This window comes from Mercenaria mercenaria, chromosome 17 (assembly GCF_021730395.1).
Source record: "Mercenaria mercenaria strain notata chromosome 17, MADL_Memer_1, whole genome shotgun sequence".
NCBI lineage: Eukaryota > Metazoa > Mollusca > Bivalvia > Venerida > Veneridae > Mercenaria > Mercenaria mercenaria.
In genome coordinates, this window is record NC_069377.1 from 69,917,008 (window position 1) to 69,939,304 (window position 22,297).

At 36.0% G+C, this 22,297-nt stretch overlaps 1 protein-coding gene across 2 annotated transcripts in view; it reads left to right on the forward strand.

Annotated features, from left to right (window-relative positions):
• Positions 1 to 22,297, forward strand: part of LOC123536115 (uncharacterized) — a 164,548-nt gene that overhangs the window by 3,520 nt on the left and 138,731 nt on the right. The window contains exons 2-4 of one of the 2 annotated variants that reach the window (XR_008368128.1): positions 12,166 to 12,357; positions 12,710 to 12,754; positions 13,236 to 16,047. Coding sequence is in view for 1 of the 2 variants with exons in the window: in XM_045318939.2 (XP_045174874.1) it covers positions 12,166 to 12,357; positions 12,710 to 12,754; positions 13,236 to 13,390 (392 nt within the window). In the remaining variant the exon portion in view is untranslated. Of the gene's footprint in view, positions 1 to 12,165; positions 12,358 to 12,709; positions 12,755 to 13,235; positions 18,422 to 22,297 lie in introns of those variants that run through there. The other variant, XM_045318939.2, reaches the window with a different exon arrangement.

Here is a 22,297-nt window from a genome sequence, read left to right on the forward strand (position 1 = left end):
ATTTCTATTCGCGAAAATGTTAAGAAAGTTATGATTTTCCCATAGACTCTCATTATGAAATATTGCGTGAGGTCCCTATTTTTCAAATCAGTCTAGCAAAAAATCAAGCACACAACCCTATCTTTTTTATTTGCTTAATTTTCTAGGTATATTCTGAAGTTTTGAAAAATCAGTGTTTAATCAAATTCTACATTGTAGAAATAATTTCGATCCAAACGTGCAGAACTACCTTAATTGGGTTTCAATGTTCTACAGATATTCTGTAAATATATAAGGACAATCCATCAGTTAAATATTTTTTTCTATCTGTAAATTTTCAGACTGGGGGTATGAAACAATATCAGACAATTTAGATCACTTTAATTTTTTATTTTTGAAAAAATCTCAGTTGAACAAAAGGCATCAAAATGATTTGAGTACACACCATTAAAGTGCTGGGACAACCCGGACCATGGGACAGTCTGGACCATATTCGGGACAACCCGAACCACGTTTCAGAATGACCTGGACCATGTTTCAGAAAGTTCTATACTACTATTTCTTACCAAATAATGTTTCTTGATGTTTCAGAATAACTAGTACTGAAAAAAATAATTTCATGTCAGCGGTTCTGTTAATCTTAAATTGATTGAAGATTATTGTTTTTAATGAATTTTATTTCAAATGTTTGTAGAAATGACCTGTTTATCTTTACATGATGAGAAAATCAAACAATATATCTTGGCATAAATGTTCCCATTGAAGAGACAATGTGTCATGCATGACACCTAGAACCCTAGCTTAAAGGTCAAGGTCACACATTGAGATCAAAGGTCAATAGGATTTTTTCCTGTCATCTATATTTTTGAAAAAACAGGATTGAATATATTGCCATACTTGCCTGGATGGACACGGCGTCGGCCTCGGGCCTGTCTAGGTCAGGTATCCTGGTTTAAGTATTGATTTTGTCAGCATTTCTTCTTCAGCTAATTCTTTAAGAACTTGGAAGATTGTTACCATCATAGCCCACCCTGTTTTTAAGAAATAACTCCCTCTTGTTTTTTACAAGATTTATGCCACTTTTTTACTTAGAAAATAAGATTTCTGTGGTTAATGATTCATGTTAGGTCAACATTTCTCCTAACTATCAAAGCTATTGCTTGAAACTTGAAATAGTTTGTTACCATCAAAGACCTACATCAAGAAACATAACCCATACTCTGTTTGATTTTGCAAGAATTATTGCCCCTTTTAGACTTAGAAATCATTTTTGTTAAGTTTTATGTTTAAAATAAAATTTCTCCTATACTATCAAAGCTTTGCTTAAACTTAAACTTATTTACATCATGAAGCTACCCGACAGAAGAAACAATCCCCATACATCTTTTGTAAGTTTGGGCCCTTTTGACTTTTAATTTTTGTTAAATTATTTTAATCAATCATTTCTCTTAACTATTAAAGCTATTGCTTTGAAACTCAACACTATGTTACTATCAAAGACCTGTACACAGGCAACAATATCCCAACTCTTATGAATTTTGACAGATTAATAATTAGCCCCTTTTGTACTTAGAATAACTTTTCCTTTTGGTTTATGTTTTAAGTCAACTCTTTTCCATATCAAAGCTTTGCTTTAAAACTTGAAAACTTATTTACCATCAAAGTCCTCACAAGAAACAATTAAACTCTATTTGAATTTTGCAGAATGATGCCCTTTTTAACTTAGAAATTTGCTATTGGTTAGTCACAATATTTCTATTAAACATACAAATCAAAGCAGTATTGCATCAAAACACCCCAGGAGGCACATTCTATTCTGTCTGATCTTAAGTTATGTCCATTTAAACTAGGATTTTTTTATACTGGCAAAGCTTAATTCATCAGATGAGAAACGACGCGTGCACAGACGAGCCTTGTCTAAAGGTAGTTCTGACCATCTCGACTGGTCAAATTCAAGAATACATTTGATGACATTTTTCTCACCATGGGGGAATTAATGTCTTGCCCCAATGTTTCCACCAGTACGCCACCACACATTGTTTCTAGAATACTTCCACTTATGGGGTTTTTACTGCTGAATAGATATATTGTAACTTTTTTATTACTGGTCACAGGGAAAAATCAAGACCACTTTTCTGTGGTACAACATGATGCATGTTACATCCAATTTGCGTCGCCGTTGGTTACTATCAAAGCTATTGACTTGAAACTTAAAATAGTTATTTACTATCAAAGTCTACACCAGGAGAAACAAACCGCATAACTCTGGTTTGAATTTTGACAGAATTATGCCCCTTTTAAGTTAGAATTTTTTGTTAAAGTTTTTGATAAAAGTAAAATTTCTCTGTTACTATCAAAGCCTTTGACTTGAAACTTAAAATACTTATTTATCATTGAAGTCTACACCAGGAGAAACAATCCCCATACATCTGGTTTGAAGTTTGACAGAATTATGCCCCTTTTTAACTTTTTTGTTAAAATTTTTAATCAAGTCAATTATCTCTGTTACTATTAAAGCTTTTGACTTGAAACTCAAAATAGATAGTTACTATCAAAGTCTACACCAGGAGACACAATTCCCATAACTCTTATTTGAATTTTGACAGAATTAATAATTAATGCCCCTTTTTAACTTAGAATTTAACTTTAACCTTTGGTTAATGTTGTTGATAAAAGTCAAATATCTCTGTTACAATCAAAGCTTTTGACTTGAAACTTAAAATACTTATTTACCATCAAAGTCTACACAAGGAGAAACAATCTCCATAACTCTGATTTGAATTTTGACAGAATTATGCCCCTTTTTAACTTAGAATTTTTGTTAATTGTTTTCATAAAGTCAAATATCTCTGTTACTATTAAAGCTATTGACTTGAAACTCAAAGCAGTTATTTGCTATCAAAGTCAACACCAGGAGACACAATTCCCATAACTCTGATCTGAATTTTGACAGTTATGTCCCTTTTTAACTTGGATTTTTTTTTTACTGGCAAAGCTCTAATTCAGAGTCAAGCACTGAGAAAAGTCGAGCGCGCTGTCTTATGGACAGCTTTTGTTATGTGTATTTTGACCTATCTCTGCCTGGTAAAGCGTTCCTTGTCAACTTACATTATATAGAATTTTGTCTCCCCCACTCTGGGGGAGACATATTGTCTTTGCCCTGTCCATCCGTCCTTCCGTACGTCCGTACGTCACACTTCATTTCCAAGCAATAACTGGAGAACCATTTGACCTAGAACCTTCAAACTTCATAGGGTTGTAGGGCTGCTGGAGTAGACGACCCCTATTGTTTTTGGGTTCACTCCGTCAAAGGTCAAGGTCACAGGGGCCTGAACATTGAAAACCATTTCCGATCAATAACTAGAGAACCACTTGACCCAGAATGTTAAAACTTCATAGGATGATTGATCATGAAGAGTAGATGACCCCTATTGATTTTGGGGTCACTCCGTCAAAGGTCAAGGTCACAGGGGCCTGAACATTGAAAACCATTTCCGATCAATAACTAGAGAACCACTTGACCTAGAATGTTGAAACTTCATAGGATGATTGGTCATGAAAAGTAGATGACCCCTATTGATTTTGGGGTCACTCTGTCAAAGGTCAAGGTCACAGGGGCCTGAACATTGAAAAACATTTCCGATCAATAACTAGAGAACCACATGACCCAGAACGTTGAAACTTCATAGGATGACTGTACATGCAAAGCAGATGACCCCTATTGATTTTGGGGTCACTCCGTCAAAGGTCAAGGTCACAGGGGTCTGAACATTGAAAAACATGTCCGATCAATAACTAGAGAACCACTTGACCCAGAACGTTGAAACTTCGTAGGATAACTGTACATGCAAAGCAGATGACCCCTATTGATTTTGGGGTCACTCCGTCAAAGGTCAAGGTCACAGGGGCCTGAACATTGAAAAACATTTCCGATCAATAACTAGAGAACCACTTGACCCAGAACGTTGAAACTTCATAGGATGACTGTACATGCAAAGCAGATGACCCTATCGATTTTGGGGTCACTCCGTTAAAGGTCAAGGTCACAGGGGCCCGAACATTGAAAACCATTTCCGGTCAGTAACTAGAGAACCACTTTACCAAGAATGATGAAACTTCATAGGATGATTGGTCATGCAGAGTAGATGACCCCTATTGATTTTGGGGTCAGTCTATTAAAGGTCAAGGTCACAGTGGCCTGTTCATGTAAATCAATTTTTTTGGAAATAACTTGAGAACCACTTGACCTAGAATGTTGAAACTTAATAGGATGATTGGACATGCCGAGTAGATGACCCCTATTTATTTTGAGGTCACTTGATCAAAGGTCAAGGTCACATGAGCCTGAACAGTGACTTGAGAGCCACTAGGCCAAGAGTGTTGAAATTTAGTGGGATGACTGGACATGCCAAGTAGATGATCCCTATTGCAGCCAACCATCAGTGTCTCTTTGACTTTAGCTCCTGACTCCTATTGACTTCTTGCCTATAGGACTTTGCATTGGGGGAGACATGCGCATTTTTACAAAAGCATTTTCTAGTGTGTTTTATTTAAGGATTAATTTCCCTTTGTTGTTAATATAAATAACTTATATGGTATCTTTTTTATACTTGGCCAAAAAAATTCCATATGGAAACAACTAGGTTTTTATATAATTATGCAAATTTTAATCCAAGTGCTTTGTTATAACATATTGTATATATAGTACAATATTGCTCATACACCATTGAGAGATATCAGTTCATTATGTTTTACTGCAGTAGCGAAAATTATGTGCCTTCCAGTAGGGGACTTTGTATTGCATGGCAATAGTTCATTCACTTGTTTTTACTGGTATAAATAATTTAAGGTTTCGATGGAGGCCTTGAGAAACAAAAATCAAACAACAACAAATCATAGAAAGAAAGAGCTGTTTGACATGAAAATTGAACAGCATGTAAAACATGTATATTACTTTACGAAACAAGTGTCAGTATACTGATATAAACATTGAATTCCGGAAAAGGGCTGCCTAAAGGGGCTCCACTTCCGGACAGTTAAACGCCTTTAAAAACTCACTATTTTCAAAGAACAGTTACACATGTTCGTTTTGATGCGTTTGCAATAGCGTGCGAGTGGTGAAATTTCGCATAACAAGGTGGAACACAGTTTTCAGCAATTGTTTATCATTATTTCTTTACATATGGCATTCATTTTCAAAGGGAGACAACTGTTCCCGATTATTTTAAGTACAAATGGCATTCATTTTCAAAGGGAAACAACTTTTTCCGATTATTTTAAGTAATCTTTGAGAAAAAGTTGTCTCCCTTTGAAAATGAATGCCATTTGCAAAGAAAAAAAGATAAACAATTGCTGAAAACTATGTTCCACCTTGTTACGTGAAATTGCACCACTCGCACGCTATTGCAAATGCATCAAAACAAACATGTGTAACAGTCCTTTGCAAATGGTGAGTTTTTAAAGGCGTTTAACTGTCCGGAAGTGGAGCCCCTTTAGGCAGCCCTTTTCCGGAATTCAATGTTTATATCAGTATACTGACACTTGTTTCGTAAAGTAATATACATGTTTTACATGCTGTTCAATTTTCATGTCAAACAACTCTTTCTTTCTATGATTTGTTGTTGTTTGATTTTTGTTTCTCAAGGCCTCCATCGAAACCTTAATGGAAAATTACTGTGAACACCTAGACCCTTTCATGGAAGTGGTTTTTGGGTTTTGATAACTATTGTCACATTGCCTAACTGACACCATGTCTTACAATATACAATAGGTATGTTGCTGGCCTGTTTATCTAGTCACTAATTAGCTGTCATGATAAAAAATCACACAGTACTATTCTCAGTGCTTGAACATATGATAACTTTATCTTAAAAACAAGTAAAAAATGCAATCAAAGTATTCAATTGACCAGTATTGACCACTATATGTACTGATCAGGATAATTGTATAGGACTAAAATTTGAATTGACCAGTAGTGAGTACTGTCCATTTCAATGAGTGTAATTTATTATGCCCCCCTTCGAAGAAGGAGGGGTATATTGTTTTGCAGATGTCGGTCGGTCGGAATGTAGACCAATTCGTTTCCGGATGATAACTCAAGAACGCTTGGGCCTAGGACCATGAAAATTGATAGGAAGGTTGGTCATCACCAGCAGATGACCACTATTGATTTTGAGGTCTGTATGTCAAAGGTCAAGGTCACAGTGACCCTGAATAGTAAAACGGTTTCCGGATGATAACTCAAGAACACTTGGGCCTAGGATCATGAAAGTTGATAGGGAGGTTGTTAATGACCAGCAGATGACCCCTATTGATTTTGAGGTCAGTATGTTAAAGGTCAAGGTCAAAGTGACCCTGAACAGTAAAACGGTTTCCGGATGATAACTCAAGAACGGTTAGGCCTAGGGTCACGAAAGTTGATAGGGAGGTTGATCATGACCAGCAGATGACCCCTATTGATTTTGAGGTCAGTATTTCAAAGGTCCAGGTCACAGTGACCAGGAACAGTAAAATGGTTTCCAGGAGATAACTCAAGAACGCTTGGGCCTAGTGTCAGGAAAATTGATAGTTAGGTTGGTCATGACCAGCAGATGACCCCTGTTGATTTTGAGGTCATTAGGTCATAGGTCAAGGTCACATTGACCAGGAACAGTAAAACGGTTTCTGATCTTCTTGTCCAAAACCATAGGGCCTAGGGCTTTGATATTTGGTATGTAGCAAAATCTAGTGATCCTCTACCAAGATTGTTCAGATTATTTCCCTGGGGTCAAATATGGCCCCACCCTGGGGTCACTTGGTTTATATAGACTTATATGGGAAAAAAACTTTGAAAAACCTCTTGTCCAAACCCACAGGGCCTAGGGCTTTGATATTTTGTATATGACATCATCTAGTGGTCCTCTACTAAGGTTGTTTAAATTATTCCCCTAGGGTCAAATATAGCTCCGCCCTGGGGGTCACATGGTTTACATAGACTTATATAGGGAAAAACTTTGAAAATCTTCTTGTCCAAACCACAAAGACTATGGCTTTGATATTTTGTAATGTAGCATCATTTAGTGGTTCTCGACCAGGTTTGTTCAAATTCTCCCTCTAGGGTCAAATATGGCCCCGTCCCAGGGGTCATATGGTTCATATAGACTTATATAGGGAAAAACTTAGAATCTTCATGTCCATAACTTACATCATTCAAATTTGGACCACATGTATAGATTTGAGTGGCAAGATGAACATTGACCTGAGTTGACCTTGATCTTGACCTAGTGACCTACTTTCACATTTCTGTAGCTACAGCCTTCAAATTTGGACCACATGCACAGGTTTGTGTACCGAAAACAACTTTGACCTTGTTATTGACCTAGTGACCTACTTTCACATTTGAAGCACATATGCATAGTTCTGTCTACCGAAATGAACTTTGACCTTGAAATCGATCTAGTGACCTGCTTTCACATTTCTCAAGCCACAGCTTTCAAATTTGGACCACATACACATTGTTTTGTACTGAAATGAAATTTGACCTTGATTTTGACCTTGAGCTAGTCTTGAAATTTGGAACATTCAAAAATGGCTCAGTGGATGGCGCCAAGATCACTCTGTAATCACTTGTTAGGTTAATAGGTTAAAGGTCAAGGTCAGATTAAACCAGAATGGTAGAACTTTTGTTTACAGTGAGCATATAATTTCTGTTCCTTGTGCAATTACTGAATGCATCAAGGGGGGCATTTCGTGTTCGATGAGCTCTTGTTGTAATAAAATCTTTAATTAATTTAAAATAGAGGCTACTGTGTAAGAAGATAAAAGCATTGAATAAACTAGTACATGTATTGGCCAGTCTGAGTATATTGTCCAAAATGGAGTCTGACCAGGACACATTGCCAAGGACCAAAATTGAATCGACCATTTAATATTGACCGCTATACTTTTAAATGAACAAAACTTTATATTATTCAGATTGCATTATTATTTTTATTAGCTCACCTGTCACAGAGTGACAAGGTGAGCTTTTGTGATCACCCTTCGTCCGTCGTCTGTCGTCAGTCCGTGCTTGCGTGCGTCCGTCCATGCGTCAACAATTTTGTGTCTGCACGATAGTGGTTTCATTTATGATTTTATCACACAACTTGTATCACCATAAGATCTCGGTTCCTATCTTGAACTGGCCAGATCCCATTAAGGGTTCCAGAGTTATGGCCCCTGAAGGGCCAAAATTAGCTACTTTGACCTTGTCTGCACAATAGCAGCTTCATTTATGATTTGAATTTAATCAAACTTACACAAAACTTGTGTCACCATAAGATCTTGGTTCCTTTCTTGAAGCAGCCAGATCCCATTATGGGTTCCAGAGTTATGGCCCCTGAAAGGGCCAAAATTAGCTATTTTGACCTTGTCTGCACAATAGCAGCTTCATTTATGATTTGATTTTAACCAAATTTGCACATAACTTATGTCACTATAAGATCTCGATTCCTTTCTTGAACTGGCCAGATTCCTCTATGGGTTCCAGAGTGATGGCCCCTGAAAGGGCCAGAATTAGCTATTTTGACCTTGTCTGCACAATAGCAGCTTTATTTATGATTTGAATTGAATCAAACTTGCACAAAACTTGTGTCACCATAAGATCTCGGTTCCTTTCTTGAACCGGCCAGATCCCTTAATGGGTTCCAGAGTTAAGGCCCCTGAAAGGGCCAAAATTAGCTATTTTGACCTTGTCTGCACAATAGCAGCTTCATTTATGATTTGATTTTAACCAAACTTGCACACAACTTGTATTACCACAAGATCTTGGTTCCTTTCTTGAACTGGCCAGATTCCATCATGGGTTCCAGAGTTATGGCCCCTTAAAGGTCCAAAATTGGGTATTTTGGCTTTTGCAGCCATATAGATACTTCATTTATGGTTTTATTTGATACAAACTTCCAAAATATCTTCAACAACAATAAATCTTGGATTCCATGACATTGTCAAAACAGATTCAATCGTAGGTTCCAGAGTTACTTTACATCTGATTACCTCCCCTGATTGTAATCAAAATGGATTTATATCAGTAAGTACTTATAGGACTTATTTGAAATTTCATTATTGTCATTAGTTGGACTGAGCCAATCAGGGTAGATAACTATGGACTGATTTTATGTCAAATTACCTCCCTTTATTTCAAATTAAAAGGGTAGATCTCTGTAACTAATGAAGATACTGATCTGAAATTTCATTTATGTCAACAGAATTATTTGGCAGATCCTTCTTTTGTTCACTTACAATAATTTTTTTTTATTATTACTTCCCTTTTATGTTACTATAAATAGCTTATTTTTAGTAACTTTTTTTATTATTGGCCGTAGGGAAAAACCGAGACCACTTTTCTGTGGTACAATATTGATAGTACTTCCAATTTTTAGGTGCATTTTGACATATCTGTACCTTGTAAGAATTGTTTTTTCTTTTTGGTTAAATTTCTTCCCTTTGTTGTTCCTGTCCTTTGGACTTAGATATTTCTTCTGAGGCCACACCAAATTGATAAGTTGTTCATCGGATTTTTTTCTGAAAAAATTGAGGCGGCGAGCGAAAAAATAATTTAAATATTTGTTTAGGTTTTTGAGAAAATCAAGAGCGAGGGAAGAGCGAAGAAATATATTTATCTTCATTTGGCTCTAGGCTGACTAATAAAAACCTCAAAATAGAATGCATAGCCCTTTTAAATTAAAAAGTAAGTCCCCAGGGATTGAGAAAATCTGACCTGCAGACGCAAAACAAAGCGAACCCGTGAAAAAAAATGTATTAACAGTGTCATACAGTACACTGTAATCAAATAATGCATGCTTTTGAAAATGCTGTTAGAAAATATGTAATAAACAACAATGCATAATCTTACACCATACTTATCACATACATATGTCACTTGAATATTTACTGCTATGAAAATGTAGCATTCTTAGCTGACTTTACAAAGTTTTTGATACATCAAATATTAAGTTTTATATAATGACCAATAGCTCTGTACTTTCAAAGCTTCTGACTATCATGCCCCTTTTACTGGCAAAGCTCTAATTCAGAAAAGTCGAGCATGATGTCTTATTGTACAGCTCTTTTTCTAACTTTAAACTTTCATAACATACTAGTATTAAATTTGTTGAAACAAAGTCTCAATTAAAGTCTGAAATGGAGATTAATGTGCATTAGCATTAACATTAGTCAACTAAATGATTGGAAAATTTGAAAATCGAAACGGTTCTGAAAACAACTCATAATGTAAATTCCTTACCCCACCAACTTTCGTATGCAAATGCTGATCATTTGGACAGGAAAAACAGAAAACAGATAAGTGACATGCATCAATAAGTATTTACCCTTAACAAAATAATGTAGATTGATGTTATCAAATAAATTAGTAAGCTTTTCTTCGTCCAGTTTTCAATGAAATAAATCGATTTTTTTAGCATGTAATTTGGTAAACATTTGAAGAAAATGGCGTAACTGCATAAAGGGGAAACAACTTTAATGCAACTAAATATAAGTGTTATGATTTATTATAGATGATGTGTGCGTAGTATGTATTTATTTTGATTAAAATCCATTTGAGAACAATCTAGGACTGGAATTATAAGCATTTATACACTTTTACGTCCGTAAAAAGTAGCACACCAAAAAATTTTGGATTGATATTTTTCAATGGGGCGAGCGCAAGCCAAAAACAAAAAAAAATATTTTTTTTGTGTTTCTGAAAATATACGAGCGGCAAATCCGATGAACAACTTTTTAATTTGGTGAGGCCTGAGGACCTTCTTGTCCTCAAGTGCAATGATAACAGGTGAGCGATATAGGGCCATCATGGCCCTCTTGTATTACTATTAAAGCCTGTGCTAATCTGTGAATGTACATGATGTAAAAGTATTGAATAAACCAGTATTGACCAACGAAGATTAACCATAATTTTGAATTGACCGGTTTTAACCGGTATTGACCGCTGGCCTGGTCAATACTCATATTGACCGGCTTTTTACCAACATTGCTTTATCTGGATAGGAAAATAATAGCTTTCACCTGGAGTGTTAAACTGACATGCATTTAACACTCAGTGAACACAAATAAGTGTAAATGATTATTTTTTCTTTAAAAAAAAAGTCACAATAATGCACATCAATGAAAAAAGTTCCATGATTGAACTATCACCTCGGTAATATCGCTAAATTCAACATAGGTGATAATTGAAATTGTAAATAATGGCTATTAGGTAATATAGAACATCAGGAATATTGTTCATCTCCGACTCTACTGGTAACTCGAAGACATCAAAATAACATATATTTCGAAGTAAGTAGTTTCCCAGAACTTTCAGAAACATGGTCCTGGTCGTCCTAAAACATGGCTTGGGTTTCCCGAATGTGGTTCCGGTTGTCCCTAATATGGTCCGGGTGGTCTGGTCCTGGTTATCCCCTGGTCCGGGTTGTCCCTTACTCTCTATTAACATGCCAATGTCATTTTTTAAGATCCACCTTTTTCAGGGCACATACCACTGGACTTTGGCTAAAACTTATCTTTTAAGATTGAAGTTTAGTCATTATGAACATAAGAACATGAGAATATATGTTTCTAATCTATCATAAATATCAGGAAACGAACCTGGGCTGCCCCGGCAATAAAAACTTTCCTGTGTTCTTGACCAGGTGCACCATGGAGGAGTACTGACTTAATGATTGTTAAATATAAAGCTTTAAGCCAGTTGGTCTCATGTACCTTTTCTATATTAAATGGAAAAAATACTGCAAACAACTGAATTCTCCTGAAATATTTTAACTTATGACAGTTTGAGGACCACATTTGGTAATGTTGGTCAAGGCTGCACATTGAAGTGAAATGTCAGATTATATTTTATTTGCTTGGTATTTCCTATGTAAAAGGTCATTAAACTACTTGTTGTAATGACTAACCTTGATGAGAGAAGATGCAGAAACCTTTTGCCAGAAGGTATCTTCCTGTCATGTTGGTTCAAGGTCAAGGTTGAATGGTAAGGTTTGAGGTCATTATTATCTACTACTGTTCTCATGTAAGAAGTGCCAGGTTCCTCTAGGTTACAGTATACCTTTTAAAGCAAAAGTTTTGTCCATGTATTATTCTATTAATCTCTACCTCACGACAGACCTGTGTACATGCTGATAGTTAAAAACAAAATAAAATTTGTTGTTCTAGGGCTATGTATAGATTGTCACCAGTGTGCATCAAAGGATGACGGTTCAATTCCACCATTTTGTTCAGACCCCTATGATGGAGATGAGATGGCTGACAATATAGACGGCTGTGATGACAAAGACACACACTGTCTGAAGAGCAAAGTGGTCCTTTACCTGAATGATGCTGGCTTTATTCTTGGGTCCCCCAGAGGTAAGTTACTTCCATGTGTGTGTATAACATTTTAGTGCGAGTTGTTTCCGAGCCAAAAGTCAAGTTTAGGAATGGTCAGAGGTTTGATAATGGTAGGTATGGCATGAGTAGAAAAAGTAGTTCTAACTTCAACAATAACTGTAGTCAACAGAAGTCACCACATGGAATGGATTCTAGTTTAGCAAAGGTAATAGATGGAAGTCCCCACTGTTTTATCTATTTTTATATTCACTGCATTTATGTATCACATTCTTTTAAACAAAATGTTGCCCATTTTTACTGTAAATTTTGATGAAATATTATACAAAGTTTGTTTCGAGGTTGTTTCATTTCTTTTGTAACTGTTTTTCAGAATCAGTGGCTGTAACGAGAGGTTGTATACGTGCTGATAACGAAGGTAAAATTTAACTATTCTGTTGTCTAGATCAGACATTTAGTTTATAGTATAATCTGTTTTAGGTTGATTGTGAAACTAATTCTTTATCTTATATTAGTCACTGTTTTTCACTGTTGACACCTTGTTTCTGATGGTATCCGTCAACAAGAGAGTTTTAGAGATATCAGTTTTCACTGTTAATGTTGAGTGTCAAGCAAAGGACTCCGCTCTTCTGGTATAATTTGTCATGTCTTCGGAAAATGATGTGGCTAGGAAGTGAACCCACAACCTCTCCCTTTTTAAGTGGGCGCTGTACCACTAGGTTATGTAGACATTTGATTTAAACATTGTCTTGTAATTCATTTAATATATGAATTTGATAGCATATTGTACAATGTGAATTTTCAGTCTAGAATTTTGCTTGAATTTCTTTCAACAGAAAGTGTGTACCGGTACATGCCTTTTATGACATCTTGTGATATATTTTTCTTCTTTTTTTCAGGTGACCATTGCAAATACATAGAAGCTGATTCTGGCTTCTTTTTCTGGTGTATCTGCTCGGAGGATGGCTGTAATGGTGCCAGGGGCATCGTCTCCAGTCTGACCTTGACATTAACGTTTGCAGTGATTGGTCACTTAATACGCAGAATATTGTGAAGCGGTGTGAGAAGCACCTGTATATATACACACAAGTTTGCATTAACTATAGATATGAAGAGATGCTACCATTTTTTTAACGTTTCCAGTTAATTTTAGATATTTTTGTTTTTTTATATAGCTATATAATAGCAAGGAACAAAGTATCCTGCATGGATTCATGTAATTGTAGTACTAAAAGTATTCAGTTTTTCGACAAGAAAATTAATATCCAGGATGTTTTTAACATTCTAATTTCAGTTTCTGAATAAAGCATCTGGGATAATTTGAACCTTGCTGGGACTGCAATACCTTGAACTAAATAAGTGCCTAGAAATGTATAAATTATGTACACTATTCTAGAACCGAATGTATTGTTTTTGTATTTTAGGCTGTATACATAGAGAACAACAGTGCTATAAGTGTATACCTGAAACAGTAATCATTCATATTTCATACTGTTTTCTTGACATTCTGCTTTAATATGAAAATGATACATATATATGTAAAACATTGCTTACTAGAATTGTAAATACCATGTATAGTTTTGTAGAGTATGGGCAGTTTTAAAAATTATACTTTAAAGCTGTAAGAACTTAGACACAGGTGTCCAATAATCAACAGTTTTATATAATGATGAGGTGAATGTCACCTTGGTCTGGTCTGTAGACTTAGATATTCAACAATACATTCAATTTTTACACATTATCAGTTTGCATTCGATAAATATGAAGTGAGCTGATGATTTTGAACAAGTTTAATTCTGTTTCCAATGTTTCAAAATTTCCTGCGATGGCTATCATCACCGGAGCGATGATTACTTTCATCGTAAAGATTATCATTCTTAACCAGCATAATTAACACCGTTCTCTTCACTTTCTTCAAATTTCGTCAATCATATAAAGTTCTTATTGATATTTTAGTTCACTAATAGCTTCATTATGTTCCAGGAGACAATGTATGACACAAAAAGTATTCTTGTATTCAGAAAATATAGAAACTTGAACTATGTGCACGATTATTTTTTCTCCAGATTTAAAGTAGAATTCAAAGCAGCAGAAGGAGCTTTATTTTCACTGTATACAAATGTGAAGTAACAAGCATGTTTTATTGGGATAATGCATGTTTTTTCATGTTATAACGTCTGCAAAATCCTGAGGGATTGGTTGGTGCACGAGCCTGTAGGGCGAGGGCACCAACGTATCCCAAGGGATTCTGAAGATGTTATAACATGAAATGAACATGTGCTAACACTATTCTTGCATAAAACGCAAAAAAAAACCACTAATAAATGAATACATTTTCCCTCAGTGTCATTAGATTTCCCCGAAATTTGCAGAAATATTTGTTGTTTTTTCATGTTGACTTCATTTTCATTTGAATGATCCATTTTGGGCTGTAATACATTTGCGCTTTGCCATGGAATGCACAATAACAGCACATGAACACGAGAAACTCTCCGTTAAAACATGTTTTCTCTCTTGTTAATACACCCCCAAAAAGTGACAGGAACAGCAGTTTTATGCCAGAATGTGTTTTTAAAGCTGTTATACTGGTACTCTGATCAGACTTCTTTTGCTTCTGTATACTCGTAATCACAGTTGTCAATTTCCAAGCGATTACATATTCTCACGTGTTATTTTGGCAATTTCCAAGCAATAACGTATTCTCACCTGTGATTTCGGCAATCTTATTCTGTGACAGAAAGTTACTGTTTTTCAACAACCGGAGAATATGTAATCGATCAAAGTGTAGATTGTTATTACGTGTCCAATGCCTTTATGCATAAAATTTTAATTTCTCTTCCATCATGTATATATGTAAATCTCTGCTCCTATCACCATAAAATGTATATATATCTGTACACATCAAACTTTGTAAATATTTTTTCTACATTTTTAACAATAGAGTCATGACTTTTTTATTCTGCTTTGTTATATATATATATTTATGGAAAGTATATTGATAAAAAGCAATATAGAAAAAAGCAAAATGGTTGTATATTGTATAGGTACTGCTGAACATATCAAGGTACATTTTTTCTGTGAGAATTTTATACTGTTTGTATATAAGAATTTTACATTTTGAGCATTTGCTACATATTTTTATAACATTTATGGAATTTTTAACCAGGTTTTCAACGAAAACCTGAGTTATTAGATTGGGGTAAATGTCGGTCGGGCGGGCGGGCGGCGGCGGCGGCGGTGGCGGCGGTGGCGGCGGCGGCGTCAAACTGGTGTTTCCGGTCAATAACTTTTGTTTCGGTAAAGATATTTTAATAAAACTTGGTATGTATGTAGCTTATATCAAGACAAAGGCTGGGATTGATTTTGGGGTTTCTGGGGTCAAGGTCAAGGTCACTGTTACTTAAAATAGAAAAAGGGTTTCCCGTCAATAACTTTCGTTGCGGTAAAGGTATTTGAATAAAACTTGGTATGTATGTAGCTTATATCAAGACAAAGGCTGGGATTGATTTTGGGGTTTCTGGGGTCAAGGTCAAGGTCACTGTTACTTAAAATAGAAAAAGGGTTTCCAGTCAATAACTTAACTTAGGAATGAGCTATCATGATGAAACTTGGTGTATAGAAAACTTATATAAAGTTGTAGCTTGGGATTGATTTTGGGGTTTCTGGGATCAAGGTCAAGGTCATTGTTACTAAAAATAGGGTTAGGGTTAGGTTAGGGTTAGGGTTAGCATATCTTCTACATGCATGGAGGGATTTTGATGAAAGTTGGCACAATTGTTCACCATCATGAGACAAAGTGTCATGCACAAGAACCAGGTCCCTAGGTCTAAGGTCAAGGTCACAGAGGTCAAAGGATACAAGAATGAAAACTTTGTCCGGAGCATATCTTCTTCATGCATTGAGGGATTTTGATGTAACTTAGCACAATTATACACCATCATGAGACGAAGTGTCTTGCGCAGTTCCCTTCTTTAGAATTACTTCCCTTTGTTGTTACTATAAATAGCTTATATTGTAACTTTTTCATTACTAGACGTAGGGAAAAATCGAGACCACTTTTCTGTAGTACAACATGCATGTTACATCCAATTTTGAGGTGTATTTTGACCAATCTCTACCTGGTAAGGATTTCTGTGTGGACTTAAAAAAAAATTTTTTGTATTTTTTTTTGTTTTTTTGTTTTTTTTTTTTTTTTAAGATTAACTTCCCTTAGTTGTTACTATTAATAACTTATATTGTAACTTTTTTATAATTGACCGTAGGGAAAAACCAAGACCACTTTTCTGTGGTACAACATAGTTGTTACTTTCTAATTTTAGGTGTATTTTAAGGTATCTCTACCTGGTAAGGAGTTTTTTTGTGGACTTAGAAAAACAAAAGAATTACAATGACTACTATACAACCACAAAATTAAAATTACATCTGCAAATACAGGTGCTAGAGTAAAGAAATTTGCTGTGACGGGCGTATATTGTGACATTCTGGCACTCTTGTTTATTCTTATGAAAAGTGTTGAAAACCTGGTTTCGTGGCATTGCCGCGTTTCTTGTTGTCCTTTTTGCTAACATATCAGAACATTGTAGAAGAAGTTGACTTCCATGTTTTAAGATTTAATTTATGCTAAACTTCTTCTTAAGTTTCAGTTAAAATAACAGTTGTCTTTGATGTAGAATTTCCTTATTCTTATAAGTCAAAATGATATATTTAAGAAATAATACATTCCAAACAGTGATACAGTGTGTATATATATAATGTTAAAACTTTTCAAATTGAGACAACTGATGAAATTATTTTCCCAGTTCAGCCCGTGTTGGTATCATTTCTAATGTGATGATATATCAAGAGGCCTGTCTGTACATTGTGACTTCTCATTTACTCGATTATTCAGGTGTAAAATTTTACAAAAACACATACATGTACTATATACTCAGATCTGAATGACTTGCACAAAATGCATAATGCTTGTGATATCATCATGTAGTTAGTTTCATTCATTTCCAGTTCAGTTAAAATTAATTAATATACCAGTAGAAGATTAAAGATGTACTATGCCCGTCTTTCACTGAAGTGTTGTATTATTTAGAAACTGATTTAAATCTAGAAAGTCCTTAGCAGACATATTTAACTTTAGCTTTTTGGTGCATTAATCTGATAAACAAACCCAATAAGAGACTTTTCAAAATTGAACCCTTTTATTGCATTTCCTTATTATTACATTTTATTATTAATTCTGACAGTATTTGCTACATTTACATGTATATTGAAAAGTTTCATGAAACGTTTTTTTTCCTCCTGCCATGTCATCAATGTGAACAGGGGGTCATATCATTCACACGAATTACTCTTATGAAGTATATACTTAGTTTTTGAAGGAAATGCAAGTTGATATACATGTTCGGATCTATGGAAGGCCTAACATGCGGTAATGGATGTCTGTGGGAAAACAACTGGTTTCTAACTATTATGAACAATAAATCCAGCACTATTTTTTCATGAATCATGTCTCCTTTTTACTTACAATTTTAGGCAAAGTTCTGACGCACTAAATGGCTTCTATTTAGACTTGTTCCACATCACCACACATATCACATGATATGCACAAGGTGCATTAATCTGGCAGAAATATTCCATGAATTATATCCTTTTTATACCAATTATTTTTTCGTTTCCTTCTATTTGATATTTCTGAAGGGATTTTACTCCAGCTTAAAATAAGCAAGATTATTAATCACTCCAGTGATAGCTCTAGTTTCCACAGATACGCTTTATTTCACCCTCAAGAACTGGCCTAGTTGAATATGTCATCTGCTCCGGCAGTTCTCGTTAAATTATCCCCTGGGATGGGGGAAGAGGGCCCGTGTCCAACATGGCTCTTGTTTTATGTGTACATTGATACTTGGTAGTATTTGCTCATTTCTTCACATGTGTAGTATAGGCATATCATATCTTTAAAAGTAAAATAATGGATGTAATATTAAGAGCAAAATATATGAATTGTTTTACTTAACATTCTACTATTTGAATAAAATTGTGTAAAAACTTCACAGCCAGTATACTAATAAAAGAGGTATAATTTTATATCAAAGTCTTGTTTTGTATTCGACTAGATTTTTGTATAACCCCCTTTCATCAGCTTATAGAAACATTTGTTTGTTCAGTAAAAAAAAACATGCAGAGGCACACTTATAATTCAACCCTTTACTGCTGTTGGTTAGTTGGTATCTCTGCCTGTACTGGATAGACTGTTTGCATAATTAGAGAACACTTGGGCCTACATATGTCAAACTGTTTGGAACTAGAAGATGCTTTTGTAAAAAAGCGCATGTCTCCCCCAGTGCATAGTCATATAGGCAAGAAGTCAATAGGGGACAGGAGCGAAAGTCAAAGAGACACTGATGGTTGGCTGCAATAGGGATCATTTACTTGGCATGTCCAGTCATCCCACTAAGTTTCAACATTCTGGGCCTAGTGGTTCTCTAGTTGCTGTTGAGGCTCCTGTGACCTTGACCTTTGATCAAGTGACCCCAAAATTAATAGGGGTCATCTACTCTGCATGTCCAATCATCCTATTAAGTTTCAACATTCTGGGTCAAGTGGTTCTCAAGTTATTGATTGAGAAGAGCTTTTTATGTTCAGCCCCTGTGACCTTGACCTTTGATGGAGTGATCCCAAAAACAATTGGGGCCATGCATCTACTCTGTAAGTCCTATCACCCTATGAAGTTTGAAGGTTCTAGGTAAATGGTTCTCAAGTTATTGACCAGAAATGGATTTCAATTTACTGTCTGCTGTAACCTTAACCTTTAATAGACTGACCCAAAAATCAATAGAGGTCATCTACTCTGTATGTCCAATCATCCTATGGAGTTTCAACATTCTGGGTCAAGTGGTTCTCAAGTTACTGTCTGGAAATGATTTTACTATCCCCATGTATCAATGCTTTACGTTGGGCACGTAAAAGAACCAAAGGAACTGCTTTAGTTCATTTGTATCTCAAAAATTCTTCGATTGAAATTATACTACCGCGACTGAAATTTACGAACGCGTAGATTTATTTAACAACGCTTGTGCGAAATTTATCAATTTACGATCGGAGAATATGTGTATCTTTTGATCGCGCTTTGACGTGTCATTATTTCCGGTATTTTCTTGGTCTCGATTACTTCGGCGAATCGGATTGTCATTAAAATAACCTGTAAATTTATCTCGCGTTTTTTGCATCATAAAAAAGGTGGTGCATTAGACGAAGCACGCAGCTAATATTTCATTTCATTTGCTTTCGTGTAAGTAGGCGGGGCTAAATTTGGCGAATCAGATTGACTGATAATCGTTCTTGCGTGGAGGAACGCTCTAGTGACTCGGCGAAGTTTTAATTATGCCCCGACGTATAAATCGATATTGACACTTTGTGTATTGTCTTCGTGTAATGTAAAATATCGGATAATCCGTTATTGTCCTTGAGAAAGATCAGAAGATCAGATCGACGACTATCTTGTAGGCGCCAATGAAATTCGCCAATTGAAGATTTTTAGCGCCAGAATTGACATTTTGTCGCATTTGGCGCCATTGGCGACCGACAGCGGGAACCCTGTCAGAGCCTCTGTGACCTTGACCTTTAACAGAGTGACCCAAAAATCAATTGGGGTCATCTACTCTGCATGTCCAATCATCCTATGAAGTTTCAACATTCTGGGTCAAGTGGTTCTCAAGTTACTGTTCGGAAACGGGTTTCCATGTTCAGGCCTCTGTGACCTTGACCTTTAATAGAGTGACCCCAAAATCAATAGAGGTCATCTACTCTGCATGACCAATCATCCTATGAAGTTTCAACACTGGGTCAAGTGGTTCTCAAGTTATTAATCGGAAATGGATTTCAATGTTCAGGCCCCTGTGACCTTGACCTTTGATGGAGTGACCCCAAAAACAATAGGGGTCGTCTACTCTAGCAGCCCTACCACCCCATGAAGTTTGAAGGTTCTAGGTCAAATGGTTCTCCAGTTATTGATTGGAAATGAAGTGTGACGTACGGACAGGGCAAAGCCCGCCCGCTTAGCTCAGTAGGTAAGAGCGTTGTCTACGGATCGCGGGTCGCGAGTTCGATCCTCGGGGGGGTAGTCTCCGTGACTATTTGATAAACACATGTGTCTGAAATCATTATCCTCACTCTGATAATTCATGTGGGAGTTGCATTACTGCGAGAACAGTTTGTACGGTACAGACCCAGGAACACTGGTAGTAACGCCCGTTACAACTGAATACTGTTAAACGCGTTAAACCCAAAACAACAAACAACAACAAACGACAGGCAAAACAATATGTGGGGGGAGACACAATAATTTCCTTTCAGTAGTATAGCGGATGAACAAGAATGTGTTTTGGGGTTATCTAGTCAATGATAAAGATGACAGTATATTCAAGACTGAAAATACTTGCCTAACACCTCCAACAGTCTGTCACTGTTACAAACAGTTTGTCTGGCAAACTTCACAGTGTCATTTAAACTAAAAGTACTTTCACCTTTGGCTGTCAATTTTCAGAAATGATTGCTTGTGTTCCGTAGACTACACCAGTTCTTTAGGTGGGTCAGAAGTCAAGGTCACAGGGACCACGAGATTGTTGTAAATGATTTTCAAAGAATAAGTGGAGCATAATTGGGCTCTTACCCGTCACTTCAAAGGCTATTTGCATATGGCCAGCAGGTGCTCTTTTTGTTTTATGGTTCAGTAGATTGAAGGACAACTAGATTGTTGTAAATGATTTTCAAAGAATAACTGGAGCATAATTGGGCTCTTACTCGCCACTTCAAAGGTTAATTGCCCATGACCAGCAGGTGCTCTTTTTGTTTTATGGTTCAGTAGATAGAAGGACAACTAAAAATGGTTTTGATCAATAACTTAGATACAGTTGTCAATTTTATGGAATGACAGTGGATGAGCCTTGTTGTGTTTCAATTTAAAGATTGGTATCCAGTAACAGGAGAAAGTTAGGCCTACAACTTTCAAACTTCATAGGACGATATCCTGTAGCCAGTAGACCTTATCCCATCAATCTTGGGGTCACAGTTTGCTTTTTCGAGACTGAAAATTACATACCTCTTTTACGTCTGGTAATACTTAATTCTGTGATGCACTTTATGCTTAATACTAACTGGCCTATATCCTAATTATTTAACTTTATGGGTTATAAATCTGTATCTGTATGTCTAGATCTAAATTTATAGTAAATGCATGTGACTTTCAAGGTCATACAACTGTCATGTCTTTCAGTCTTATATAATACAATAACATGTTCTACCAGCTAGTCATGTGAACATAGGTCAAATTTATGTACAGATGGCCAATGACCATTCACAGAATACATTCATCCATCACTAGGCCGCCTTGATTTTATACCCTGACTTTGCCTGGTACACTGATGTAGCACGATTTGCACTCGTTTCAGTCGGGCTAGTTGCGCACACATTAATTTGGTACACCTGGGGGACATGCCTAATAGTCTCATTGAAACATCATTGAACACGTAATCTGGACAGCCTGGCTTTGTATAAATTGAGCCTGCCTGCAGCAGCACTATGATATTTTGAAAACTACTAAATAAGCACCAGACAAAAAGCATTTAGTATTCATAGTTTTGCCATTCACATTTAACTATTAGCATTTACCATTTGGCAAGAAGCAACCAGCTGGCATACAGTATTTGATCAAGCATTTGGGAATGATATTTTTTACTAAATGCAATCTAACTGAAATTGCATTTGGCCAATAAGAAGGTAAGATAATCTGAATCCTCTATTTTAACATACACAAATATCCAAGAGATAGAAAATGCACTGGCCGTTCCCAAATCAAAAAAAAATTGTGTATAGGTGACAGCCGGATTTGGAAAAACCTCTGAGAGAATTTTTTCAGTTATATTAACTGAAGAATCTGAATGAACTACTGGTAACCAGGACTCTTTCCTTA